This window comes from Emys orbicularis, chromosome 4 (assembly GCF_028017835.1).
Source record: "Emys orbicularis isolate rEmyOrb1 chromosome 4, rEmyOrb1.hap1, whole genome shotgun sequence".
NCBI classification, from domain to species: Eukaryota; Metazoa; Chordata; order Testudines; family Emydidae; genus Emys; species Emys orbicularis.
In genome coordinates, this window is record NC_088686.1 from 76,111,358 (window position 1) to 76,136,993 (window position 25,636).

The 25,636-nt window shown below is 48.2% G+C and overlaps 1 protein-coding gene across 1 annotated transcript in view; it reads right to left on the reverse strand.

Annotated features, from left to right (window-relative positions):
- Window positions 1-25,636, reverse strand: part of CREB3L1 (cAMP responsive element binding protein 3 like 1) — a 60,298-nt gene that overhangs the window by 15,905 nt on the left and 18,757 nt on the right. Inside the window, exons 2-4 of the mRNA XM_065404107.1 lie at window positions 8,233-8,461; window positions 3,416-3,576; window positions 1,463-1,541 (exon numbers count right to left, since the gene is read on the reverse strand). Of these exons, the coding sequence (XP_065260179.1) occupies window positions 1,463-1,541; window positions 3,416-3,576; window positions 8,233-8,461 (469 nt within the window). The remainder of the gene's footprint in view (window positions 1-1,462; window positions 1,542-3,415; window positions 3,577-8,232; window positions 8,462-25,636) is intronic.

Here is a 25,636-nt window from a genome sequence, read left to right on the forward strand (position 1 = left end):
GCTCAAAGACAGGAGTGACACTGCACCGGGGGGGGGGGGGGGGGCCGCAGCGCAGGCTGGAAGGTGGAGAGTGAGTGTGGCACGGACTCAGTGGCTACAGTGGAGATGGCCCGCTTTAGCCACTTGAAATGTTGGGAAGTATGGTGAAGTGCCCAGGGCCTAGGATGAGTCCTAGAATTTCTAAATACACACTCATTCCTGCCCCAACCATGCTGTTCAGTGGCTGCCAGGCTCTCTTCCTGATGCCACTGCTGTTCTACAGCCAAGGGACAATGTTTTTACTAGATTTGAGTCAGGTATTTCAGACAGATGTAGGACATAAGTAGGTGACATCATAATTTAAGCTTCTTCTAAAGTATCCCTACAATCTCGGTTACAAAATGAGTTCTCTAATGGATCTTGGTGAGGTCTAGTGCCCAGGACAAAATCAGAGATGTTAGAAAGCATGTCTCAAAAGGCATGCAGTGCCAAATTAGCAATGCCTGAATTGAGCCAGCTTCCAAAGAACTGGCTCTGCCATCTTTAGGGAGTTTGCTAAAATGCTGAGGATCTTTACAAGGTATCCGGATACCACAATGATGGGCTGGTATAAGAACCAAAACAGCATGCAAAGTCTGTTGTGCCCTGGCTCAGCTATACTGCTCCAAAATGCCTCCCAGCACACACACTCAAACACAGGAAGGTCTCCAGGGAACAAGCACCACTCTGTGCCTCAGTTTCCTCATCTGTAAAATGGGAATAAAGCTATTGACCTCATTTGTAGTGCACTTTGATGAAAAGTGCTATATGGGAGTTAGGCATTATTATTATTAAAGCATTTCAGGGGCTCACACACTTGCCACGGTACTTAATGCACCCAAGTGGCTCTGGTTGCTCGGCATCACAACAGGTCACCAGGTGCTTGAGAAGTGCCTCAGCTCTGGCTTAGAGGGCTGACCCCACTCCTGTGGGCCCTATTGTATGTGGGAGCATGATTAGGCTGGGTCTCTCTGGGGCAGTCAGAGTTCTTAATGGCGCCTTAATCGTGCATTTTCGGACTTCAAATATTTGGGTTCCTTTCAAATTAAACTGAATTTTGAATTTCCTGGCTTTTGAATGGTTGTTTTTGGATAGCTCCAAGGTCCCTGTGAGGTTTTCAATGCTCAGATCTCTCATATATATTTTCAGCTATAAGGTAGTTTCTTGTGCACAGGAGTTGCAAACAATTCTGTATGTGGCAATTTGTACATGCAGTAATTCCATTTGTATCTGAACACGGGTAATTCTGCATGAAGATAGGGGTTCCATGGTAACCCATCTCAGCCTGCCCTGTTGTTATTGTATGTGTAAGGCTCGGTGTATGAGTTGTTTTGTGTGTTTATATGCATGGCTTGGAGTGACGAGGCTTTGCAGCCAGAACTGTGTAATATTGAGGGGATGCACGACTGGGCTAAGTACCAGCTGGCTGATTCTATTTTCTTACCTGCTGGTACATTTAGAAACTGGTTCACTTCTTTGGGCTCAGCTTTGATCACAGGTGCTGGAGTCATTTCTACTGGAGTCTGTGAAAGAGCAAGAGCACACAGCTGTCTCTGGGTGTCTTTTTCACTTCCCTTCCCCACCTTTCACAAACAGCCCTCGCAGAGTGTATTGATTGCAGCTACTGCTTCACCAACTCTCTACTCTGCCACATTCCACCCCATGCCCTGGAGCCCGCCCCACCAGCCTGCTCGCTGCATTAGCAGCAGGTACACTGACAACCAACAGCACACAATCACGTCAAAAATCTCTATCTTTGCCTGAAACACCGAATACAAACAAGTGTATTTGCTGAGGGAGGGGAAGCCACACACAGCCATGCTGCCATTGCAGATGATAAGGCAGTATCTCTGAATGAAGACATTTACCTCCTTGGCCATTAGCCCAGCTCAAGACCCAGAAAGCACTATTTAAACTGCCCTCCCAATTCAAGAGGGATGCCTCTCTTAGATCTGCCTTAATCAGAGCTGGGAGAATGTATACAGGCTTTGAGAAATGGAGTAAAACCCCTCTAGCGCTCTTAGGACTTTCACCAGGGCCACTGAACAGCTGTTTCTGATCAAAGGGATTAAGAGTTAACATGAACAGCACGTTGTTCCCAGCTGGACTGAACTGCCTCTCTGCTCCCAGCCTCCCTTCCCCCAGTCCACCACAGGCAAGAGAGATTTTTACACTAAACAGATACATTGCAAACTCCCCCAGACGGTAAACACAGCTGAGGGGGGTCCTTGCTACAATTGTCAGGCACACAAAACCAATCTGCATTTGAGGGCACAGCAAGTTCAAGCTGCGTAAATAATGGAGGAAGTTTATGTGCATTTTTGGCTTGAATAGTTGATTTGTTTAATAGAATTGTCTGAAAGGGAAGATGCCCAACATGAGTGAAAAAAGGAAGAGAACCCAGGAAAGGATCTACTGTACCTGATGGGCCACAAGATACAAGACAGTTCAGCACCATGCAAGATTGGACAAACCTCCCTTCTCACAAGAGCCCCCACCGGAACCAGGGCCAAACAGAGCCCTCAGTCACCCCCATGTCACCAAGGGCAGCAAGTATCCAAGGGTGTTCTTCAGAGAAACAGACATCTTAAGAACTTGGGAGTGGGCGAGAGCTTTGGTTCCTCAGTTCTTGGAAATATTCATAACAATCGTTAACACTTGGTGCGTGGCATCCACCTGCCCTCACAAACAAGAACAATTGGAACCTCAGAGAAGGGTTGTTATCCTCATTGTTCAGCTTGGGAAAGTGAGAGGTTTTATGATGTACCCAAGGCCACATGACAAGTCAGCGGCAGGGCTGGGAGAGGGACTCAGGATTATGAGGCTCATATTCAGCCCATTTGTTAATTCTGCCTTCCCTAAAATTATCTCATTGGGGAACCACCTTTGAACACTCGCCAGCAGAATGGGTTCCCGGCTTGATAAAAACAACCCAAGGGCTAAAGAAATATCAGCAGATTGGAAGGAAAGGGCCTTCCATCAAGTAGAAATGCTAGTGAACAACTAGATGGCTCTGGAGCTGGTAAATTGCACACCAAGTGCCTCAAGGACACTGGTTTGAATCTAACCCACACTGTTAATAATTTCAAGTCTAAGGTGTTGTAGAGGGGTAAATCTTTCAGTGTCTACACAGGAGGAGTAAGTGCCCCTTGGTCCTTTTGCTCTTTTAATTAAAACTGGGGGTGAGTTTAACACTGAGCCTCAGTCTGTTCTAACTAAGTGAGAAATTACTAGCAATAAGGAAATCGTTGGGCATCAGCTTTGTTTCACCTTCAGCCTCCTGTTCAGGAGGAGCCTATAACTGCAGTCAAGGGGCCTACAGAGCCAAGCCAGTGTCAGAGTTTGTTGTTGGGAAGTTCCAGTTACCAGACACACATTCTGAGTAAAATGGGCTCACCTCCTCAGGTGCCGGCAGTCTCTGCAGTGGGTTGAGGTTCAGCGCTGGCACTAAGCTGGCTGCAAGCTGGGATTCAGGAAGTTCTGGAGCCAGGTTCTGTTCCTGCTTCACCATAATGGAGCATAGCTTGTGCCCAAGGGACCACACTCCACTCTCCAGGTCTGAAACAAGCACAGCGTGAGAATCAAACTCCAAGCTTCTTGGGACACCAGCAATAACAGGACAAGGCAAGAGACATCAGAAGCCTTTACTCTATCTGCAAAGGGTCCCATTCCAAGGTGTGTAGGAGATATAGGTGTCTCTCTTCTGCATTAAGATCTGTGATAGGCACTGCTGCTGCACAAGTGTGTGTATACCCTCAATATTTAAGGGGTCAGTTAATCCCTCTCCTCATGGACATTACTGGTGCTGACATTCATTCTCCAGGTGTGGAGGAATGCACGTATGCTGCTCCACACCCCCAGGCAGAAGCAGGCTGCAGTCTCCACCATGAGGAGCATTAGTGTGGAGGGAGAGGGAAAGCCCTCTGAGGAACACTTAATGGGCCTGAGTGCCCCCCTCTGTGTGTGTGCTTGGGGTGTGAATATTTAGGGGGACAGGAGATCACAGGAGTTGGATCTCAGACAAAAAGAGATAATGGTTAATTCAGAGAAGGTGAAGTCACTTGGCCTCTTTTCTGGAGTTTTGGTCCAATCCTTCCTGCTCCTTAGACACCTCAGCCTGCCAAGAAACTATTCTGCACCTGGTTCAGGTCATACATCTTCCTCCCTAATGCACTTCCCTTCCTCATTTATCTCAGCACTGGAAACTCATTGGCCCTGCCACACTATGGCCTTTAACACAGCATATCACCAGTTAGTGTGCTGGTTAGTTCTAACCATGTCCTGCTTAGCTCTAACCAGGACAGATTCTCTGCCACTACCCTCGTCCCTAGACATTGCTCTGGCAGCAGCTAGGGACTGTAAAGGGGTCACAAAAGCCCAGAAGAGAGTTCCTCTGGTGTAGGAACTGCATAGAGCCTGTGTATGCAGCCGTAAACTGCTTCTCCGTGCAGCTCCCAGTGTAGGGGACATGCCAGGGGCAGGGAATGAGTGGCCATCCTGCGCTGTAGAGTAGCCTGTAAGCAGCCATAAGAAGGCTGCCATAAGTCAGAACAGCCACTTATGTTGGGGCCCCATCAGCCCTGAGTGCACTCAGAATCCAGGTGGCACAAAGGTGGCTTAAAGCCACCTTTGCCCAAACAGCTCCTGGGCTACGCTTTCTGGGAGGCACAGCACAGAATTTAGCCCCTGGTTTGTGCCCACATAGAATGTAGTTAAAACTCTGGCTGTGTAAACCATTTGTCACCCTTGGCAGTGGCCTATGCTGGCTGCCTTCCTGTAACTAGTCTGGCACACTTATTTTGCTGTGTGGACAGGACTCCCTAACTGTGCCTGTGTAACTGGTTGAGCTTGTCCTCCTTCCTTCTCTGTGCAGTAGTATGTCCCCGAGTACATTTCCTCATCCATGCCCTGCTGGTGCTGCTCTGTATGTATATCCCCCATGCCTATTCCCTGCTGAGGCGCTATGGGATAGCTACCTAGATTTTCCCAGAATGCACCAATGCAAATGTGATTAGGCACCCTAGTAGGTGTGAATGCATAACACAATAGTGATGGCAGCAAAGCTGCTGTGTGGACACAAGCTGAACTGTTACATGTTAAGGAGGCCAAGCCATAACCAGTTACAGAACTCACAGTTGTAGCTCTAATGTGGATGGGCCCTGTATTTTGGACAGTGGGGGAGAGAATGGGTTACAAGGCCACAGGTAACTGCATCCAGCAAACTTGGATGAACTTTCCCCTCCATCCAGCTGTTCTGCTACAATGGTAAAAGCTGGACTGGAAAGCTTTACATGAAACCTTTCTGTAAGAGGAATGACGCTCCCTCTGCCTGCGAGTGCTGTGGCTGCTGGACTTGTTACTAATCAGAGCAGAAGAGGGCAAGCAAGGGGCTCTTCCTGTCTAGAATAAACTAGGTGAGAGGGCAGCCCCCAGCTCTGTCACACCCAAACAAGCACATTGCTGTCCTTCCTTCTCCTGTCCCCATGCCAAAACCCTCTGTCTGTTCCACCCTGCAAGATTTATTACAAGAGCTATTGGGTTACAGAGATGAACCAGCCAACAGGGTGTCGTTCAGGACCAGATGAGAAGGCATTTTCCATGGATGCATCTACATTCCACAGCCTCGGTGGTCCCAAAGGTACAGATGATCTAGAAACACTGAAGATGCGTCTGGATCCTGCTGTGTGAGTGGTGCCCGGAGATTCTGCCTCAGCATGCTTCTCTAGATACATTGTTTACGGTCAGATATTTGGAATGTGTGTAGGGTGACCAAACAGCAAGTGTGAAAAATCAGGACAGGGGGTGGGGAGTAATAGGAGCCTATATAAGAAAAAGACCCAAAAATCAGAACTGTCCCTATAAAATTGGGACATCTGGTCACCCTAAATGTGTGTGCAGTAAAAAATACGGACCCATCACACACAGATATGAGAAATGTATTGCTCCTCTGGAAACAGGGAAGGGAGTGAAGAGAAATGAGGGGAGAAGGGGAATATATTTAAATGTAGTGTCTTCATTTCTCTTTCCTCTCTATGCTATAGAACCACAGCCTGATTGTTGGCATGGAATTGGACTTCACAGATCAACAGCTCACCCACTTGCACGTAATCAGACCTACACCTTCTGCTCTAGAGAACTGTAGCGTGCTCTTGGGCATGAAATCATAACTGCACTCCCTGGTCTGCAGAACTGCAATCTGGTACCTGGAACCAGAGGTTCCATATTTGTACCCATAACCCATTAGGCAAGTGGATTCCACTGAAAAGCAAGCTCATGAGACTGATGAGCAACCTGAACCTCACAACCTAACTGAATTAGTGGGTGCCTAGCCTGGGATGGGCAGGATTCTGAAGTTTTTGAGGACAGCAGGGAAGTATGGAGAAGCCAATGTGTAAAAGGCCACAGCCGGCTCCAAAACTAGAGGCAGCCTAGGTTCCCTTGAGAATGCTGCAGGCTGAAAGGGCATACTTAACCCTCACAGATGTTAAAGGAAAACCATTACTGGCATTGCATTTTAAGGGCAGCACTAATAGGTACAATGCGGAGATAAATCTGGATTTGGGTCCAAATATAAATACACATTAAAATGCAGGGTTAACCCACACAATTTCAGCATAGAGCTATTGGCCCCAATTCACAGATGGACTAAAATGTGTATCACATTCAAATATGAGCCAGATATAACCCTGGACATGCAGTTTTTTATCCCCTGCATGTGACTGTGTGTATGCCTGCCACAATGATATTTTGTACTCATTCACTGCACAGAGGTGAATTGCACCCTCTGACTAGTAATGTAAGGCTGGCACAGCACTTCAGTCCTATTGATTTAAGTGGGGTTTAACTGGTGCATAGTCTGCACAAGAGCGATTATCACCCTCAGTGTCCCAAATATGGCTAGGGTTTCTACAGACATAAGAGAGCCCCAAAGAGCTTGCAGTCTAAGCAGAGACATGACAATATATGGAAAGAGGATGCAGGGGAAGAGGTAACGTGTGTAACAGATACAAGCTCCTGAGTTAGCTTAGTACAACTGCAAATCTTTGTTTTGTGTTTCACTGCTCCATCCTGTTTGCTTCTCACCGTATCATTACAATCTTTATTCTCGTTTATTTATTTTCAATGTGTGCGTGTGTCAAGACACGTGGGTTAAGGTGTGTGTCCTTACCTGCGTGGTTTTTGCTAATTGCCCAAGAATACTTGCTTCTGCTGAGCCCCCCGCAGGGATGTGTTAGTGTTAAAGTCAGGGACAGGAAACCCTTCTGAATGTTTGAAGGTTAAGGAAAAGCTGTCGGGCCTGATGTTAGGCCCGTTGCTTGGTGACCCTCTGATGCGCTGTCTGAGTTATGGGTACTGACCCTAAAGGTGTTGACAGTGTAATTTGCAAAGAAGAGGCAGCAGATGGCAGTTTCTCTCCTTTCTTGGTGTTTGTTATCACAGAGCAGGAATAGTTCCTGGCTATGATGGGGAAACCTCTATCCCAGACCTTGCTCTTGCTAAAAGGAAGGGCTTTCTTCTCCTGTATATACTGAATCAGTGACACAGCTTTTTCAGGCAGCCTGGTGTCCATCAGCTGCCAGGACACCCACACAGTCCCGCAAATTATAGGACTCTCTGTTGGGATTGCTCTAAAAATATCCAGCCATCATGAATTATCCTGAAATGAATTGTTTTAAAAATAGGGTTTGAAATAACTGTTCCTCTCTGTCTTCCTCTAAGTGAGATCCACTCACAAGGAAGCCACTTAGTTTTCCACATGAGCCAACTGGCTGCAGGCTCCCTGTAGGCTCGTGCTCCCTATATCCAGGCCAAACCTCACTGGTAAGCTCCAGGAAGGGACTTGAGTCCAGTGCATCCACTCCCAACTTACCAGGGTCCTATGGAACTGCTGCCTATAGTTTGCCAGGAGCACACAGCGCGCAGAGACACAAACCATAATCATCAGCATGAATAACGCACAGCAATAGAAATGAATAATTATATTGTGAGCATAGCAAATGTAAGAAAAAATGTGGACCACATTCATAAAACAACGGACAAATGTATCCGTTGACTAAATGTACTAAGTCAAAGCAGTTAGGCAGTGCCCCAGTGCTGAGGAGCCTGACTTGAGTCAAGCAGGCCCCACCTCTGCTCAAAGACATCAGCTCTTCTAGGACATGCAGTACATCTTTTGGAAACACAGCAATCTGCATATGGGTTTCTTGTGCTCACCATTGGCATTATCTTCAGTCTTGATAGGCATGAGGGGGCTCTGGGGAGCAGAATCTCCACTGAGCGAGTAGCTGTGCTCTGCCTGGATGCCCGGAGTAGGAGGGTCCAAATCCATGTCCAGTAAAGGGTTCTTTTCAGCCAACATTGGATCATCAAAGAAACTGTTGAAGAGTTCATTGGAGAAATCCTCCATGTTCTCAGAGAAATGATCCAGATTCTCGGAGAAATGCTGAGAAGGAAAGAGAATATTATTGTCAACTCCAGTAGGGGCTAGGGAGCCTTCCACTGAACTGTGATCAAAACTTCAGCAAACACAACATTTGGATGAAAAATAACAATCTCCATCCTTTATTCTGATCAGTGATGATAGCTAGATAAAATCAGCTTTCTATTTATAAGGTAGGGTTCAAATGCTCAATGATATACCTGCCTTTTTATCTATCTATCCTGTACATACCCAACTAGCTATCTCTCTGTCTCCCTTATGTACCCATCTATCTGTAGGGTTTATACCATATACTATTTAGTAGAAGAAAGAGCTCAAGGAAAACTTGTGTGGTAAAAAAATATAAGTACATCAAAATGTGTTCTGAGCCTGTGCTTAGTGACATAAATGTTCCCATGTGTTCTCCAAGCAGCAGTAGGCACCCTGGTACCAAGGATAACAAAACCCAACCACTGATTTCTATCAGTGTGATCAAACATTAGTGTGATCAAAATAACAGGAAGGCCCCATGTTGTATTTAATTTCCTTTAGGATTTCACAGCCCCTCTGTGGACCCTATGAGAATGTCCTAAGGCCAGTTAATGCCTGTGAAATTCTGCTTCCTGATGAAATTTAAACACCACAGATGGCCGCCTGTTAACAGCAAACAATCATTCCACTGACAGCCAATAAATCTGATCCCATGCAGAACCTGTTTCCCCTGAGACATGCACTCCTATTGAGAAGTCAGATCACTAACTTTTCCATTTGATACAACAAAACATTGGTGGGGCAATGAGAAAAACAATGGCTACCCATAGCCAGCTGAAAAGGGATCCCATTTATCAGCAGAGTGATGCTTTTGGGTCAGAGAGAAGAAAGAGAAACATAGATTACGTAGGTGGTCTTAAAAGATCTGGATAGAGCTGACCCAAAGTCAGAGAAGACTAGGCAGGCCAGGAGTGGCTGAAGAGGGGAGAATATGGGGTGGGGTGGGGTGGGGGGTACTGCAAGCAAAATATAGAAATATTGAGAGCAATGGCATGTGTGTGTGTGTGTGTGTGAAAGAGAGAGTGAGCGAGACAGAGGCATACATTACAGCCCTCTGAGTACCAATGGAAGGAGGCCATATACCAGGAGGAGCCTGAGAGGGTACAAGCGTGTGTATTCCTTTCATTCTTTAAAAGCAGAGCTGAGGGAGGAGTTGGCCAGGGGACCCCGGATACCACACTCCACTAGTTCCTGTTCCAACAGGAAGGTGTGTTTGTTTTACTTTAGCACAATATCTTTCTGCAAACAGAGCCCTGGCAGTAAGAGGGTTGGGGAGAGGAGCGGGCTGCAGCTGGGCAGCCCCCCAACCTTGCCAGGGAGAAGATGGAGAGAGCAAAGAGGGCAGGGGGGGAGCAGTTTGCAGTTGGTCACACCCTCCCATGCCCCTGCCTTCAATTTGAAAATCAGACAACACAGCAGCACTAAGGAAGCATTTCTCCCTTCCAGCTCTGGAGTCTGTGACTCCTGCTTTCCTCCTGGCACTAGCTTTTCTGTGCCTTTGTTTCCCTCACCCTCACTCCTGTCCTCCCAGTCACCCCAGGGGCAGGCTGACATGGAGCCATCCAAACCTCCCTTGGGATTACAGACAGTATGGAGAGGACTGAGAAGGAGGTACTTTCATTCTAAGCCCTGGTTTTCAGCCACTCACAGGACATTTGGGCACAGTAAATTTTCCAAGCTTGTTCTCTGGAAGAGGCAAATTTGGTTCAGTAGCTTAGTAAAACCCACTTGGCCATTTTCAAAGTATCTAGAAGCATTTTTGTGCTTGGATGAGTAACAGAAAACAACTCAAAGTTGCCTTGGGCATAACCCTTTGTGAGGAGAAGGCCACTGAGTCAGTGGAAGACACCTGGTTTACCCAAGTTATCTAATTAGCATTGGGAAAATAGCATCTCTGCCTTTTCCTGTGTGTCTGGGGGCTGCACTGCTCGGAACATTGGCTCTAAAAAGCACACATTCATACAGATGCTGCTGCACCTGCCCTGTGTCTTTTCTTTTTTAAATGAAACAAGCAAACTCAGTGTAAGAAAGGATGATAGTGTAATCATAAGGGTGGGAATGTAAGTAGAAAAGTGAAAGAATCCAGAGTTCTGACATACCAGGCTCCCTCCAAGGTGAGCAAATATACAAAAGAACAAATCCACAGTCAAACCTACCTATGTGCTGAGGGCTGGAGGAACAGCTGCTGTGGGAATCATCAATGACTTTTCTGTGAGTTTCAAATCTCCTCCATAACTTTGTATTAACAAAAGGGATGAGGGTGGGGAGAGAATCAGGGAGAAGTTGCACTGAATCGTGCAGTAATTTCACATAAAATCCTCATATCTGCATCCCAACTCCAGTTAGAACAAGGATCCCTGATCACACCATGATCTCCCAAGTAGAGGATAAACAGAGGAAGTTTGATGGCATGACACCCACTGGAGGAGGGTTATTTACAGGTTATAAATGAGGGAAGGGGAGATTTTTTCTTAATTTCACAGCTGTTTGGCTCAAACACCAACATTTTTCAAAACAGCCATTGATTTAGGGCACTTTTTCTTTTGGGCACCCAAAAATTAAAGGGACTCAGAATGAGTGGCCACTTTTGAAAATGTGGCTACAGATGTCAAAGCTGTCATTACAGAGATGCAAGAGGGCTGCTTCAAGCTACCACTTTTCCTCCAGGGATGTTAGCTAACTTGTACAGTGAGGAGAGAACTGGAGGTGGGAGAGATAAAGGGGTCCATACCCGCTCTGCAGATCCAAAAGGCAATAATATCAGGGGGTGCAAACCTGGCATTGGCCACTGTTGGAAGACAGGATACTGGGCTAGATGGACCTTTGGTCTGACCCAGTATGGCCGTTCTTATGATTCTGATCCTTCAGCAGGTGTAAATATTCTAACTGCCTGTTCACAAGTGCTGCTCCCTTTCATCTCTCACCAAACACTCATTTACCAGCTCAGGACTAATCTAGGGTGTCTCTGAGTGAGGGTAGCTGACAGGGTTTTGGAGCAGAGCCCGGAGCTGGAGCCCGGAGCAGTGGAGCTGCAGGTTTTTGCCTGGAGCTGGAGTGGAGCCGGAGCACAGCTCCAAAGCCCTGGTAGCAGAGATAAGAGAATGCTGTGTCTAAGGTAGGCCAGTCTCTGAGATTGGGGATAATTACAGTTATTATCAAAGATGGCACCAGGGATCAGACTCCCATAAATGGAAAGTGCACACAGAAAAATCAGATTTGTAAATTGTTATTTTTACCCAGAAAAGCTGACAGGGGCTCAGAGGCAAGAAATGGGTGGGTTGGGGGCAGGGAGGGAAAGGAAGGAGAGATAAAGGGGAGGCAGAGCCAATGCAAGTGATAACACCACTTTACAATTGGACATATCTATATTGGAGATGACTGGGCAGTGACTGCCCAGTCACAGAAGTGCTGTTGTGTCCCTCATGATGGGCTTTGGTCTCGCATGCTGCCAACACATAAAATTAGCTTGGAGATAAATTTCTAAGCAGTAAATTTATCCATGTTCATCTGGCAAAATGATAAAATAGAGTCTGCGTGTCCAGATCCTTTGGTGATGGGCATCCTGGATCCTGTGGTAATGGGCAGTCTAGAGCCTTTGGTGATGGACGCCTCTGAAACACATCTAATAAATACATATACAACTAACACAGGATGCCCAAACTCTATCCCCCTGAGGCCTCCACTGGCATCTGGCCAAGAGCCAGAGAGCTGCATCTAATTTGCATAGAAGGCTGCAGATTTACAACTACCCTCATCTTTAATTTGGAGAAGCCCTAGGGAAACTACAGAAGCCGGTATACAATGTGACCACTTGGGTCAGAAAGGAGCATTGCATATTGGGGTCTGTAGTCTCTGCAGACCACACCTCCATATTAAAGAGGAGGACCTCTGTGGACCACATTGTAGAAGTCCCTGGACTAGACTTTGTATAGACTTTACTTAATGCTCTGGCAGTAAGGAGATCAATAGCGCAAAGGCCAGAAACACACAATTTAAGAGTGAGGCCTAAGGAAGGAATTCACAAAGGCTTGGATATGAATGAAGATGGGGATAATAAGGAGATGCACAGAACAGGCTCAGAGTCCCACAGCATCTTCCTAGCCTAGAATCTCCTTCTGGGAGCATCTTCTTCCTGCTAGGTGAGACCTGCCAAGTCTCCCATGGGATTCAGCTGTGATATGATGAAGGATTCTGCAGTGAGCTTCACATAGCTAGAATCTCCCTCATGATTTTTTGAAATCACCTTCTTATAAACGGTCCCAGTTTAAGCCAGCTAGGAAATGTGATCTTCATCATCCCAGTCCAAAGGGAGGGACGTGAAATTGACTTGGAGAAAACTTCTTCCAGATAGGCTCCAAAGCTAACAGCTCACTCTCTGTTCACATCATTCCCTCCTGCTATCTCCCCCTCCCTTTCATGCTCTCCTTCTTTCTCATTCCCTTTGACCATGCTCAGCAGCCAAGAAATATCACGAGATATATTTCCAAAGCGGTACTGCCAATGAGCGGTCAGGAAGGGGGCAGCCAAGGGACAGCAGCCCCATGGTGATGATGTGCAGGATTTCCTGATCCAAACCACGGTCTCTGGCGCCCCTCCCCCTCAACACTGTTCCATGGAGATAGGATATGCATGTATGCATGTGTGTGCTGGAGCCACGGAGCAGCCTATCTCCAAACACAGCTATCCCAAAAGCATCTCTGAGACCACAGGAAAATCTGCTCAAGTTAAGACAACTCATCAGCAAGGAGAGAGTGTGAGTCTCTCCTGCACTTTTGAGACACTGGCTCCTGCACCCTCCCAAGCCTGGTGACTGACACATGCATTGAATAGTCCAAACATGTTTCCACCACATGTTTTCACCCAGACCTCACACTCAGAGTTGCTTGAATGTCAAGCTCCATGTGTTTGTGCCTCTCATTTAAAGAGCCCCTTCCTCGTATACAAGAGTTACCTTGGGAGCTAGCATAAGACATCCAAATGCGAGCTCTCCATTTCCCCCACCTCAACAGTCACCCGAGCTTGGACCCTCATCTCTCTCCTCCGCCAGCCCTGCTATTGTGGGCTCTCCCCTCCCCATCTTTTACTGAGCTGCTTTGGGACAATCTCCCTTCAGATTCAGTTCAGTTCTCACAGCCTTGTCACTGCTGCTATGAAACTCAGTGGTTTCACTCCAAAGAGGAACCAGCAAAGAGCCAGTCCAGCTGAGCTGTAGCCCAAATCCAGGAGTTTAAGACCTTTGCAGGATGGAGGTACTGCACATGTTGTCAGACTAGCAAATGTGGAGGGGATTCTTCTAAGTTTTCTCTTTTATTTTTTAAATATTTTTCCTCTCTGCTTGCCAAGATAAATCTCCCATTCCAGCTGTGACATCTGCATTTCCTTTCTCTGCTTTCACTGAGGAATGAAGCCTCTGCACTCCAGCTTTACAGCAGAGATTTCCTATTCATTCCAAGAAAGAAGAGCCCACATGCTCCAGCCAGTCCTTTCACTCTCTTAAAAATGTGGTGAATTTTAGTGCTCATGAAAGTGAAGTGCTAACAAGAGTCAGGCAGAGTGTGGGCAGATGCTATGCAAGCTTTCCTCTCACAATGCAGTCAATGCATCTCCATCCTGACCTTCAATCCCTCCTGCCATCGTAGTCTGGACCTCTAAACAGCTATACCAATGCACTTCAGTCCTGATCTGCAGACCAGCTATCCCAATCTAGCCCCTCCCCAACATGCACCTCCATCCTAACCTGCAGCTCCCTGCTATTCCAGTCCTTTCCCACAGCTCTGCCAATACACCTCAGAGTTAACCCACAATTCTCCATGCTATTCCAGTCCTGGATATCTATGCAGCCCAGCTGAAACACTTCAATCCAATTGATTGGGATCTGCTGACCCCACTGCTATCCCAGGCCCTCAATTCTGATCTGCAGCACCACCTGCTATTCCAGCCTTCAATCTTTCCCAGAGATTGCCAAACATGACCAGTTTTTCTGTAATCGTTTTTAGTGGCAAGACTTCAGAAAACATCCAAATCCCTGACACACTGCACTTTCAGAAGGCTCACAGGCTGACTGTACAGCTCTAGAGCCTGTACCAAAGTTTGTCATTAAAATTAACAGATAGGCGTGGGAGGAGAGGAGTTTCACACCATCACAAACAATGCAGGGGGTCCAATCCCTCACAGTAGAGGTATGATATTTACTTCTTTTCAACCTGTAATGTATTTTGAAACTTAGATGGAAGGTGCTTGTGTTTTTATTCCTTGGCTGTGGCCCCTGTCCCTGACATTTCATGGAATCACAATGAATATCATGCACATTTCATTACAAAAGCTCCTTCCATAAAATATCTGTGTCAAGGGCCTGGATTTACAATTTCTAGAGATAGGTGCCACGTGTCCTGCTAGGGATGATGCAGACTCCAGATAATCAGAGGAAAGTGTTCAGTAAACTGGGGCAGGATAACCCGCTACCCCAGATATCATAGAGAGGAAGTGGCAGTTGTTAGAAACGTCATACTACTCTTACCCAGGATCTCTTCTGGATATTAATGATTCCGCTGCACTTTGGCCACATAAAACTAGAAGAGATCAGTTTCCAGCTAATAACTGATTCATTTATTTATTTTACAAATGTTTTCAACAGCAATTTTTTTTCTTAAACATATGCCCATCTTAGGTACGTATGTGATTCCAACAATGTAATATACCTCACAACACCCCTCAGAGAGGTAAGGTAGTACTATATTCTGCATTTTATAGATGGGGAACTGAGGCACAGGGAGGCTACAGCCTTCTCTGCACTGGCAGCAGCCTGTAGGGTACGTATAGCTTGACACTACAGTGAAAAGCAAGCTGCATCCATTTTGATGAGTAGCCGTGAAAGGCTCTGGGAGGGGGCAGGCAATGGGGAAAGGCTCTGGCAGCAGGGAGCAGCTACTAGAGCCTTTCCTCACTGCCTTCCCCCTGCCAGAGCCTTAGCCCCTACTGGATGCTTTCCCTGGGGTGGGGAAAGGTTCCAGCAGCTCCCTGCAGTGAGGAAAGGCTTCAGCAGCACGGAGGCATTGGGATGCTAACCTGCTAAAAACAGCAATGTAGATGGGGGAGGCACTGCTTGGGCATGTAGAGAGCCATACGTATCCTAAGGTTCCGGTGGGTCTTTACTCACTTAAGCAGTGCCTCACTGCAGGGGCGCTGGAACCGTGAGGGGGGCATGGCCCACCCACTTTTTAACGTGGGCATAGTTTGGGGGGAATAGGGCTGCATTGCCCACCCAAACTTCAAGCCTCAGGCAGGTGCATTGATCAGCTCCCCCACCATGAAGCGCAGCGGCTGCCAGCGTCACCAGCCTCTTCCCTTAGCCCCCACTCACTATGAGGCCCTCCATTTGCCCTGGGCAGCATGCCCTGAGGGTAGGGACCCAGGCTGGGAACTGCTCTCAGGCATTCCGCCCTCCCACCCAGGGCTGGTGTAGGATCTAGAGCTTCCCACATATGCCTGTGCTCCCTGGGCAGCTCTTACCACTGCCCAGCTCCAGCTTTCCACCTGACCAGGGGGTGGGTCCTCTGGGGGAAAGAGGAGGAGCACGGGGGTGGGAGCCTCATTCCTCCCCCCGAACTGCAACCAAGTAGACATAGCCTAAGTGACTTGCCCAAGATCACAAAGGAAATCTGTGGTGGCCCAGGGAATCAAACTCAAGTTCTAGGCTAGTGTCCTAACCATCCTGCCCTGCTTGGGACTCCCTTGGAACATGAGCAGACTACCTTTACTCTGCCTGGGGGCATTGGGCCAGTTCAGCCTCCTACCCAGACCGTGAAAGAGGGCGGGAGACCCCTCACCTGAGACGTTTAACACTGGACCAGGCACAGAAGGAGAGACCGTGGCGACCAATCGTGCGCTAGGGCTACCGCACCAAGTCATTTCCACCTCGCAGCTCTGTGCCTACAAGAGCGGGGCCGGGAGGCTGCTGCCAGGGGGCGAAGGAAAGCTGAGGAGAGGTGGGAAGAAAGAAGGGCAAGAACAGGACGCAAGGAGAAAGGGGAAACGGGCGGTAGGGAGGGCTAGCGAGCTGCAGGAGCGAGGAGCTCTGCTGGAACCCACCCCAGCCCCGGGGCCTGCAAAGGGTTAACCTACGTCCCGAAGAGGCCTTCTAAAGAACACAATGAGGAAGCTGGCAGCCCATTGGACAGCTCCGAGGGACCCAGGGCCAATGGGGAAGCGCCTGCCAGCCGAGCAGCTGTTCGGCGATGATGAGCTGTGCCGATCAAGAGGAGTGCAGGGTTAGAACGGAGCTGCTCGCCGCGCGCTCGCAGGCAGAGCGGGGCCCGGACAGGCCCGCACGTGCAGCTCGCACGGGGGCAGCCGGCCCGGCCTGAGGTTGTGCGAGGGGATGCGCTTCTGCCGCTGCCCTGTGGGGCCTACTTGGGGCGGGAAGCGACCGGCGCTCTGCGTTCCCTTTGGTCCCAGGGCCGCTGTCACCGCAGCTAGCCGGCCCCCCCAGCGCTCTTTGCCTTTGTCACGCCGGCTCCTGGAGTCAGAGGGTGCGAGGCACCCCGGCAGACAGCCCGCCCGCGCAAGGCCTGTGCCCCCCCGCCAGATCTCACGCCGGGATTCGGGTGCTCTGCCCGGGGTGAGCGTGACCTAGGGAAAGCAGGATGGGGCACAAGCACCTCTCTGGGTTCCTGTATCACGTTCACCACTGTAGTAGCTGAGCACCTTACTGAGTCATCACTACCTCTTATAAATAGGGTGCCACTTCCCCCAGGCCACCTAGGACCACGAATGGGGCACAACCCTTCACAGGGTGGGATTAAGGGGGGAGAAATCCAGCCTTTAGCGAGCAAGTGGGGCAAGTGTCCAAGAGGAGGAAATTCTCCTCCCTTTTGCTTCAGATTTCCATGTTCCAGCTGTCTGTGCTGTGAATCATAGTGCGATAAAACAGGCGAGCCCAGCAGGTCCCCACGCACAGGATGGGGGTATTCCTACAGAGAATGCTGCTGCCCGCAGCCTGAATTCAGAGCCTGTTGGGGAGATGTAGTTGGTGCATGGTATTTTCATGGCCAGACAAGCTATTGCCTCATTTTCATACAAAGAGACCTTGGCCTCCCCAAGGCCCATGAGTCTGTGCCTTTGAGTCATTGTGTTTGTGTAGGGGTGGAGTGGGAATGGAGCCACACGGATTCATACAACAGATCCACTAACCAGCTGCAAACTGCTAAAACTAACTCAGCCACCCAACTCTTCAAACCAGCGTGGCTAGCTCTGAGTTTCCTGGCAGACACTGGGATCTGGACATGGTTGGGTCTAAACAGGACCATCCCTGGTCTCCATCTGCTTCCCTAAAACCAATTACAAATCAATCTGGATCATGTGTGGCAGTCTGAAGCCCAGGGCATCTGGGAGCATGTGTTGCTATCATGAAGGAAATACAGAAGGCTGGAGGGTGACTGCCCCACTCCATAGAGAACACTCCCCAGGTTACTCAATTTCCAACTCCCACTGACTAACTAACCTGACCCAATGCAAGAGAACGTTAGAAATGTCACTTCACACAAACCCACATCAGAGCCGCCTTCTTCCAAAGCTACACTCAGATGATCACAGAACCCAATTCTAGTTCTCTCTTTCCCTGGGGCTGCATTCAGAGGACATTCATACAAATAATAATCATACAGTACAAGTCTTCCCCCATTTGTGCTGTACAAACATGAAACAGTTAATCCAGGCATGAGATAGGAGGGGGGCATAGAAATCCAGTTAAGATTCTTTCACTGCTGGACCTGTACCAGACTTCAGTGCTGCCAGGCTCTTGCTTTGTTAGTTTTTTTTTTTTTTTTAAAGGATTCAAGTCCAGAGCACACCTGGGAGTGTTTTGAACTTGTCACACACATACAATCTGCACAAGGTCCCAGTGCTTGCCTGTCTGTAGCCCCTGCTCTCAGCCCCAGGCCACCCATGCAATACCAGTTTGTTATCTGGGTTCCAGTACCACCTTTTAGTTCTGGTGTCAAAGCTTTCTATGTTCTAATTCAGTTTGCTGATCAAACACTGGAGCTCAGAGACTCAGTAGCAGAATCCCCAAACCATCTCAAATTATGCTTCACATGAGATTCTTCCAGGTTACTGATGCACCCAGTCCCCATGTATCAGACCTAACTAGGAATCAGACTCTGATCCTCTGATTCCCAGTATGATTCGGTCTCAGTACCTCATCCCTTCATGTTTCTGACTTTTTGCCCAGTTCTCTCTGGCTGTTTTTAATGAGTGTCTAAGAAGAGACAATTCTAGTCTGGGATCTCTGTCGACTTAGCACTTTGGTACTCATTCCACAGTTTGCATCTCCATCTGTGGCAGACAGAGGTTTACTATTCACCCCCTCCTCCCTCACAACCCCCAATGGAAAAATCAGCTGATGGAATGCACAATATTGTTAAAAACATGCACACACACAGACACACACAATACAGACCACATCAAAACCATGTGGCCAGAATCAGTCATGCAATGCTAACCTTAAACTTTTCACATCCTTCATTGGGGAGGAATTTTGAGACACAACCAGGCACTTGGGGGTGGTTGGGTTTGTTTTTTAACTTTATGTTTTTGTCCCCAAAGCAAAAGGAATAAGGAAAATGTATAAATCACACTCTGATTGGCTCTCCCAGCACCTCCAACAGAGGCACTAAAAGCGCCTGCTATTACAGTCCCAGAGAAATCTAGGTCCACCAACATCTCCCTGCCTCACATCAGGCCTCAGCTTGCTTTGTGTAAATGTGTTTGACAACTGGCCATGTTGGTTTTGCTGCAGGGAGCAGAGTCCCAGAAACTGCGAGTATCCAAGAGGCTAAAAGCATCCTGGTAGGTGGGTGATGCTGTGGGTGTGGGGCAGAGCCCCCCAAACTGAAGGTACCAAAAGGATTGGTATCACAGTAGTATGATAACCTGTGCACCATGGGGAACACTGGCACCAAACCTATGCCAAATTTCTCTAATGCAGACAAGGCCCATATGCTTTTTGTACAGTGAATATAGCTGGAAAGTCTAGTTTGCCAGCTGCAAGGAGCTAGCTGAGTCTGCAGAGTCCTGAACGGAGACAGGGAACTCTCCATTCCAGTCATCAGCATCCTGAAGGACAGAAGAAGGAATCCCTGCTCTTTCCTGCTACCTTCACTCCATATATAGTACATACACAACAAAAGCCAAAATTCTGCCCTGGATTACAACTCATCGTAGCCTAATGGGGTATAAAGTCAAAGCAGAACTTGACCCACACACGCGAGGGAGCACAACCCTGTTATTCCAAAGTGAAGCATTTAGGCAAATGGGAGTGATCCCTCCCCTAAGATTAGGAGTGTAACCCCACTTTGGTTATCCAGGAATCTTGCCTTCATAGGGTTTAGCTGTGAAGACTTGAGCTTTGAGAACTCAGGACATCTGCCAATTAAAAATTCTAGCATTCTTTATTTATGGCTATTAATGCCAATAGTATATTCCTATCTCAATCAGCTCTTGTGAGCAGAGCTTCTGCAGAATGACTTGTGTTTCTCTGTGCAGCACTCCATAATGAGACTACAGAAACCCCCACAAATATTTCATTATTCTTTATCCCCTTACTAGTCCAGGCCCCGAAAGAGACTTAATGCCAGCAACAGTTTTGAGAGGAAGCAGATTTGTAATACTCATCACTACTCATCAGTAATGGACATCCTCAGCCCCCTCACTAGGGTTAATGCACATGCCCTAGCTCTTAGGAGTAGCTTAACAGTCTCAACAAAAGGTTTTTAACAGACTCACTAGAATCACAAGTGTAAATGCTGAAGGGGTCAACTGAGCCATCAGCCTTTAGAGGCAGATAATGTGAATTCTATGCCATTGTGTGTGTGATGAGATCTTAAAAAGCATGGTTCTGTTTGTAGCCAGGGGAGAGTCCAGAGCTCTTTTGGTAAGATATGGGGTTTATCTTGATGTCTTTTGCCAAAATTTCTCCTCCCCTCTCTGTTGTACAAAGTGTGTTCGTTGGCTGATGCATCCCCCCCAAGGTGGCTCTATGATGGTGGGGCTGTGCAGTTAGTCGAGTGCTTTGGGACGGGTTGCAATGAAAAGCTAGAGGAATGTAAGGAACGGGATTATCCTTATTAACAATTCATCAGCTCATAGGAAGTGCCTGTCTTTCAAATCCAACTCTGCTACATCTTCATCTCCTCCCAGACACTTTCCCTTAAAAAAATATCCCAAACAGCTCCCTCCCCAGGGCTCTCAAAGACGCTGCAGCCAAAAAGCAATCAGAGTTCTGTTGTGATGCACATCTGCATAAAATGTCACTATGCAGCCTGCAAAAGAAGCCAGCCCCCAAACTGCAAACCTACAGACAAACCCTGCAGGTCTGCCCAGAGAGCTTAAGGAAAACTTCTGCCTGATGAATAGCAGCAATCAAAATGTTAGGATACATGAGGTAAAGGATGGGCAATAATACTGAGAATAATAATATTCCAGGTTCTGAATCAATTGTAGGGGGTCATCTGAAATATTGTGTTCAGTTTTTACCACCCTGTCGCCAAAAGGCTAGGGCAGAATAAAAAGAGTCCAGAGACAGTGTAGACATATAAGTGATTAGAGGCCTGGAGAGAGTTTCATATGAGAAGAGATTGAAAAGATTGGGACTGCTTAGAGAAGACACAAGAGATGATATGTTAGAGGTATACAAAATAATGGATGCTCTAATAAAGGTAAATCAGGAGCTCCTATTCACTTTTTATTATAATTCATGTAGGCGGAGACATTGAAGGAAACTGAAAGACAACAAATTTTAAACAAATAAAAGGAATTACTTTTTACTCAGTGAAAAATAGCATGTGGAACTAACTGCCACAATATATCAATGGAGCCAAGATCTTAATAGGGTTCAGAGGATTAGACATTTATATGGATAATGAGAACATCCACAGTTACATTAGGTAATATTAAAAATAAGATAAAAAGATATACAGCTTTCTGCTTCTGCACATTAACCAACCACTAGCTGATGGGGTTAGGAAGAAACTTCCCTTATGAACAGCTTATTCCATAATTGTCACTTTTTGCATCTTCCTCTGAAGCATTTGGTACTGGCTGATACTGAAGCTAGGCTTTTGGAGTAGGTGGACCATTGATCTTATCTGGTACAGCAACACCCATGTTCCTATGAGCCTGTTGTTCCACACAGTGTGGGGAAGGAGGGACACAATACAGTAAGAACACTGGGAGATAGAGGGAAACTGTTTTGGGAGGAAAATTTGTTTTTCCTTTATCATTAGATTCAATTATCTCATTCAACCCATTTCTCTCAATACCCAAGGAGTGAATCAGAAACAATCCCTATCCTGCCCCAGGGTAGGTCCCAGAAGAGCAATGGAGGAAGCAGGCTTTTGAGGTGGAAGACAGCACTATGCTATTCAGTTCAGAAAGCTCAGGCGTTAACACCACACACTGCTGGTGGCTTTGAACCCTGATCCTTCATGAAGGGCAACCCCAGACCAAGAAGGTCTGGACCAGAAAGGAGAGAACTTGTGATTCGCAGCTGAGAGGCTTTCACCCAAAATTGCGAGAGAAGTCAAGCCATGCTGCTGGAAAACTCTTCAATGGGCAGACTGAGAGGGAGCTGCCCCCAGCACCTTTATGTAACTAACAGATTGAATAGGGTCTCACCAGGTGCTAAATTGTTTATGACTTTAAGGCTGTGATATGCACAAGCATCACGGCAAGGGGGGAGCTCTCTGTGAGGCTGGAGCAGGAGGTAAATGTGTCTCTAGCTCTGCAATGTTCATGCTTCTGGGCATGGGCTGTTTTCAAAGTGACTTGGCTTGGAATGCAGATTTCTGACCTGCTGCCAGTAACCCAATGGAAAGTCTGTGCCCTGAAAAACAGATAGGAAATTTAACTTTAACTCGTACTTTGAGGGTATCATTTTCACCTCAGCATCAGAGCTGGAGATGTGAGAGTCTGGAGAAAGCAGGACAAAGTTAATTTCCTTCTTAGCCGCAGTAAGGTGATGGGCCCTCTAGGTCAGGTTGCTGTTCACTGTTGGGGCATGCGGGGTCTAACCCCAAAGCTAATTCCATTCTCACCCACAAGCAAGGCTGTGGTGCTAACTGGTGGCAGCAGGAGGATAGGGGAAATCCATAGTTCTGTGAAAAAAGCATTGTTCCCCTCAGATCAGGGGCGCTAGTCCCTCTGCTCAGCTGGAGAGAGTCCTGTTGCATTGGCTGCATAATAAAATTTCAAGGTTGAGGTGCCAAGGCAGCATGGGTCAACGCCTTCCCACCACTTTCTCCCCTCACCCGAGGCATTATATCTCTCGCTATTATTATCCCCAAGAAGGTGGACTTGACAGGGCACAGCAGCTGTGTCCTAAGTTCCTTCCCAGCAAGGTCTCCTTATATCCCTAACTAGCAAAAAGAAACAAAAGGAGTTCATTCATCTGAAAGCGGAGACCCATGCACTTTCCTGGGAATAAATATTACATTTTCCTTTGACAATGGCAAATCCTCAAAGACCCACCCCTGAACACTTCCAAGTCAGGCACATGTATTCCAACTGCAAAGAGTCTGCAGAAACCTGCAGATTTCAGGGTGTTTTCCCAGGCATGTTTGCAAATTACAATAGGATACAACTGATAATTTCGTAGATTTTAAGGCCAGAAAGGACAATTATGATAATCTAGTCCAGTGGTCCCCAAACCTAGGGGGGCATGGAGGAACATTCGGGGGGGGGGGGGGCGTGGCAGGGCCAGAGCCAGCCCCCATGGGGGGCAGGGAGAGAGCACCATCCAGCCCTGCTCTGCCTCCAGCTCTGCTCCGCCCCGACTCCTGCCTGTGGCTCGACTCCCAGCCCTGTCCCCCTGGCCACAGCCCTGGGCTCCTGGCCCAGCCGCGGCGCCACACCTGGCTGCAGACCCAGTTGTCGGCCCCTGGCTCCCAGCCCGGCCGTGGCTCCACACCCAGCCACAGCCCCTAGGGTTGCCAACTTTCTAATCACACAAACCCGAACACCCTTGCCCTGCCCCTTCCCCAAGGCCACGCCCCTGCCCTACCCCTTCTCTGAGTCCCCGCCCCCTGCACAGTCCATTTCCCCTTCCTCCGTTGCTCACTCTCGCCCACCCTCACTCACTTTCATGGGCTGGGGCAGGGGGTTGGGGTGCAGGAGGGGGTGAGGGCTCTGGGCTGGAGGGGTGCGGCCGAGGCATTGGGAGGGGGCTCCAGGCTGGGGCAGGAGGTTGGGGTATGAGAGGGGATGAGGGATCCTGCTGGGGGTGCAGGCTCTGTGGTGGGGCTGGGGATGAGGGATTTGGGGTGCAGGAGGGGGCTCAGGGTTGTGGCAGGGGTGTGGGAGAGGGTGCAGGGTGCAGGGTGCAGACTCCGGGAGGGAGTTTGGGTACAGAAGAGGTCTCAGGGCTGGGGCAGGGCATTGGGGTGTGGGATGGGGTGAGGGGTGCAGGCTCCGGCCAGGCAGTACTTACCTTGGGCGGCTCCCGGAAGTGACCGGCCTCCAGCTCCTAGGCTCAGGGGCGGCCAGGTGGCTCTGCGTACGGCCCCTGTCTGCAGGCACTGCCCCGGCAGCTCCCATTGGCCATGGTTCCCAGCCAATGGGAGATGCGGAGTCGGCGCTCAGGGCCACAGAAGCGTGCTGAGACCCTGTGGCCACCCCTGCACCTAAGAGCCGGAGGGACATGACGCCGCTTCCTGGGAGCCATGTGGAGCTGGGTAGGGAGACTGCTTTAGCCCTGCTGACTGGACTTTTAGCAGCCTATTAAAATCTCCCAGATTGCTTTTAATAGTCACTGGGAGATCGCTGCCGATTCCGGTAGACTTCCGGCCAATCCAGGAGGGTTGGCAACCCTAGTGGCCCCGGCAGCTGGCCTGGCCATGGCTCGACTCCCAGCCCCGGACCCAGCTTCAGGCCCCAACCCCAGCTCGGCCGCAGCCCCAGCCCAGCCCCCATCCTCAGCCCCTGGCCACAGTTCCCACCCCACTCCCAGCCCCCAACCCACCCCCCGCTGCGGCCCCAGGCCTTGGCTCTGGCCCCAGCCTTGGCCTCTGGCCCCAAACATGGCGCCGCTCCCAGCCCCAGCTCCCAGCTGTGGCTCAGGGGGCGGGGCATGGACAGAGGTAAGGGGGGGCACGAGGTAAAAAGTTTGGGGACCACTGATCTAGTCTGACCTCCTGCATAACATAGACCGTAGAATTTCATTCAGCCCATTACTTGTAGTTGAGCTACTGCGTATATTTTGGGAAAACGTCTAATCTTTATTTTAAAAGACTTCCAGTTATGGAAAATTCACCAAGTCCCTGGGTAAATAGTTCCAATGGTGAATCACCCTCATTTAAAAATTATGCATTATTTCTAGCCTGAAGTTGCCTAGCCTTAGCTTCCAGCCATTTAATCTCGTTATGCCTTTGTCTGTGGTATTAAAGAGACTTCTTCTATCAGAGATCTTCTCCTCAGGTAGCTACCTATAGATCATAATCAAGTCCCATCTTAACCAATGCAACAGCTTGGTGGATACCTATATCCTAGCTGATTATTTTGCTAACTATAGATACAATCTTCCTCCCATTAAAGTTAATGGGAGTTTTGACATTTATTTCAGTGACAGTAGGATCTAGCCATTTAGGTAAATTTTACCATTGAGTTTAAAGATTAATTATTATATTACTTGTATTCAGATTTTAAGATAAATAGATCACAGATGTAAGCAAGCAACTCCTCTGGGAAAACAAGAAAGTTTGGTGTGAAATGGTCAACAGTGATGTGGAAAATGCAGAGGTAACAAGATTATTTGAGCCCTGGAAAATTAAGGCAAAGTTCCCAGTGGTTTGGCTTTCCAACATTCTTTCAGATAGTACATAGTTAAATAGTTATATAGCCATGCAGAACTGGAAGCAGTGACAGGCCCGGTGTGTCTGGGATGGTTTTGTGCCAAAGGAGACAGACAAATCCATAATTAATCTGCAGGAAAAAGGCACGACCAACAAAATATTCCCCTTCTGGCCCCCAAAGAGCAGATGGCTTTTCCTAAGTATGAAACTCTTTTCATTTATTAAATTCCACAACTTGTCAAGTTTGTGCTCCAGTATATGAGTTTGTGACTCCAGGATCTCATCTGGAGGTTCATGGCACCCATTC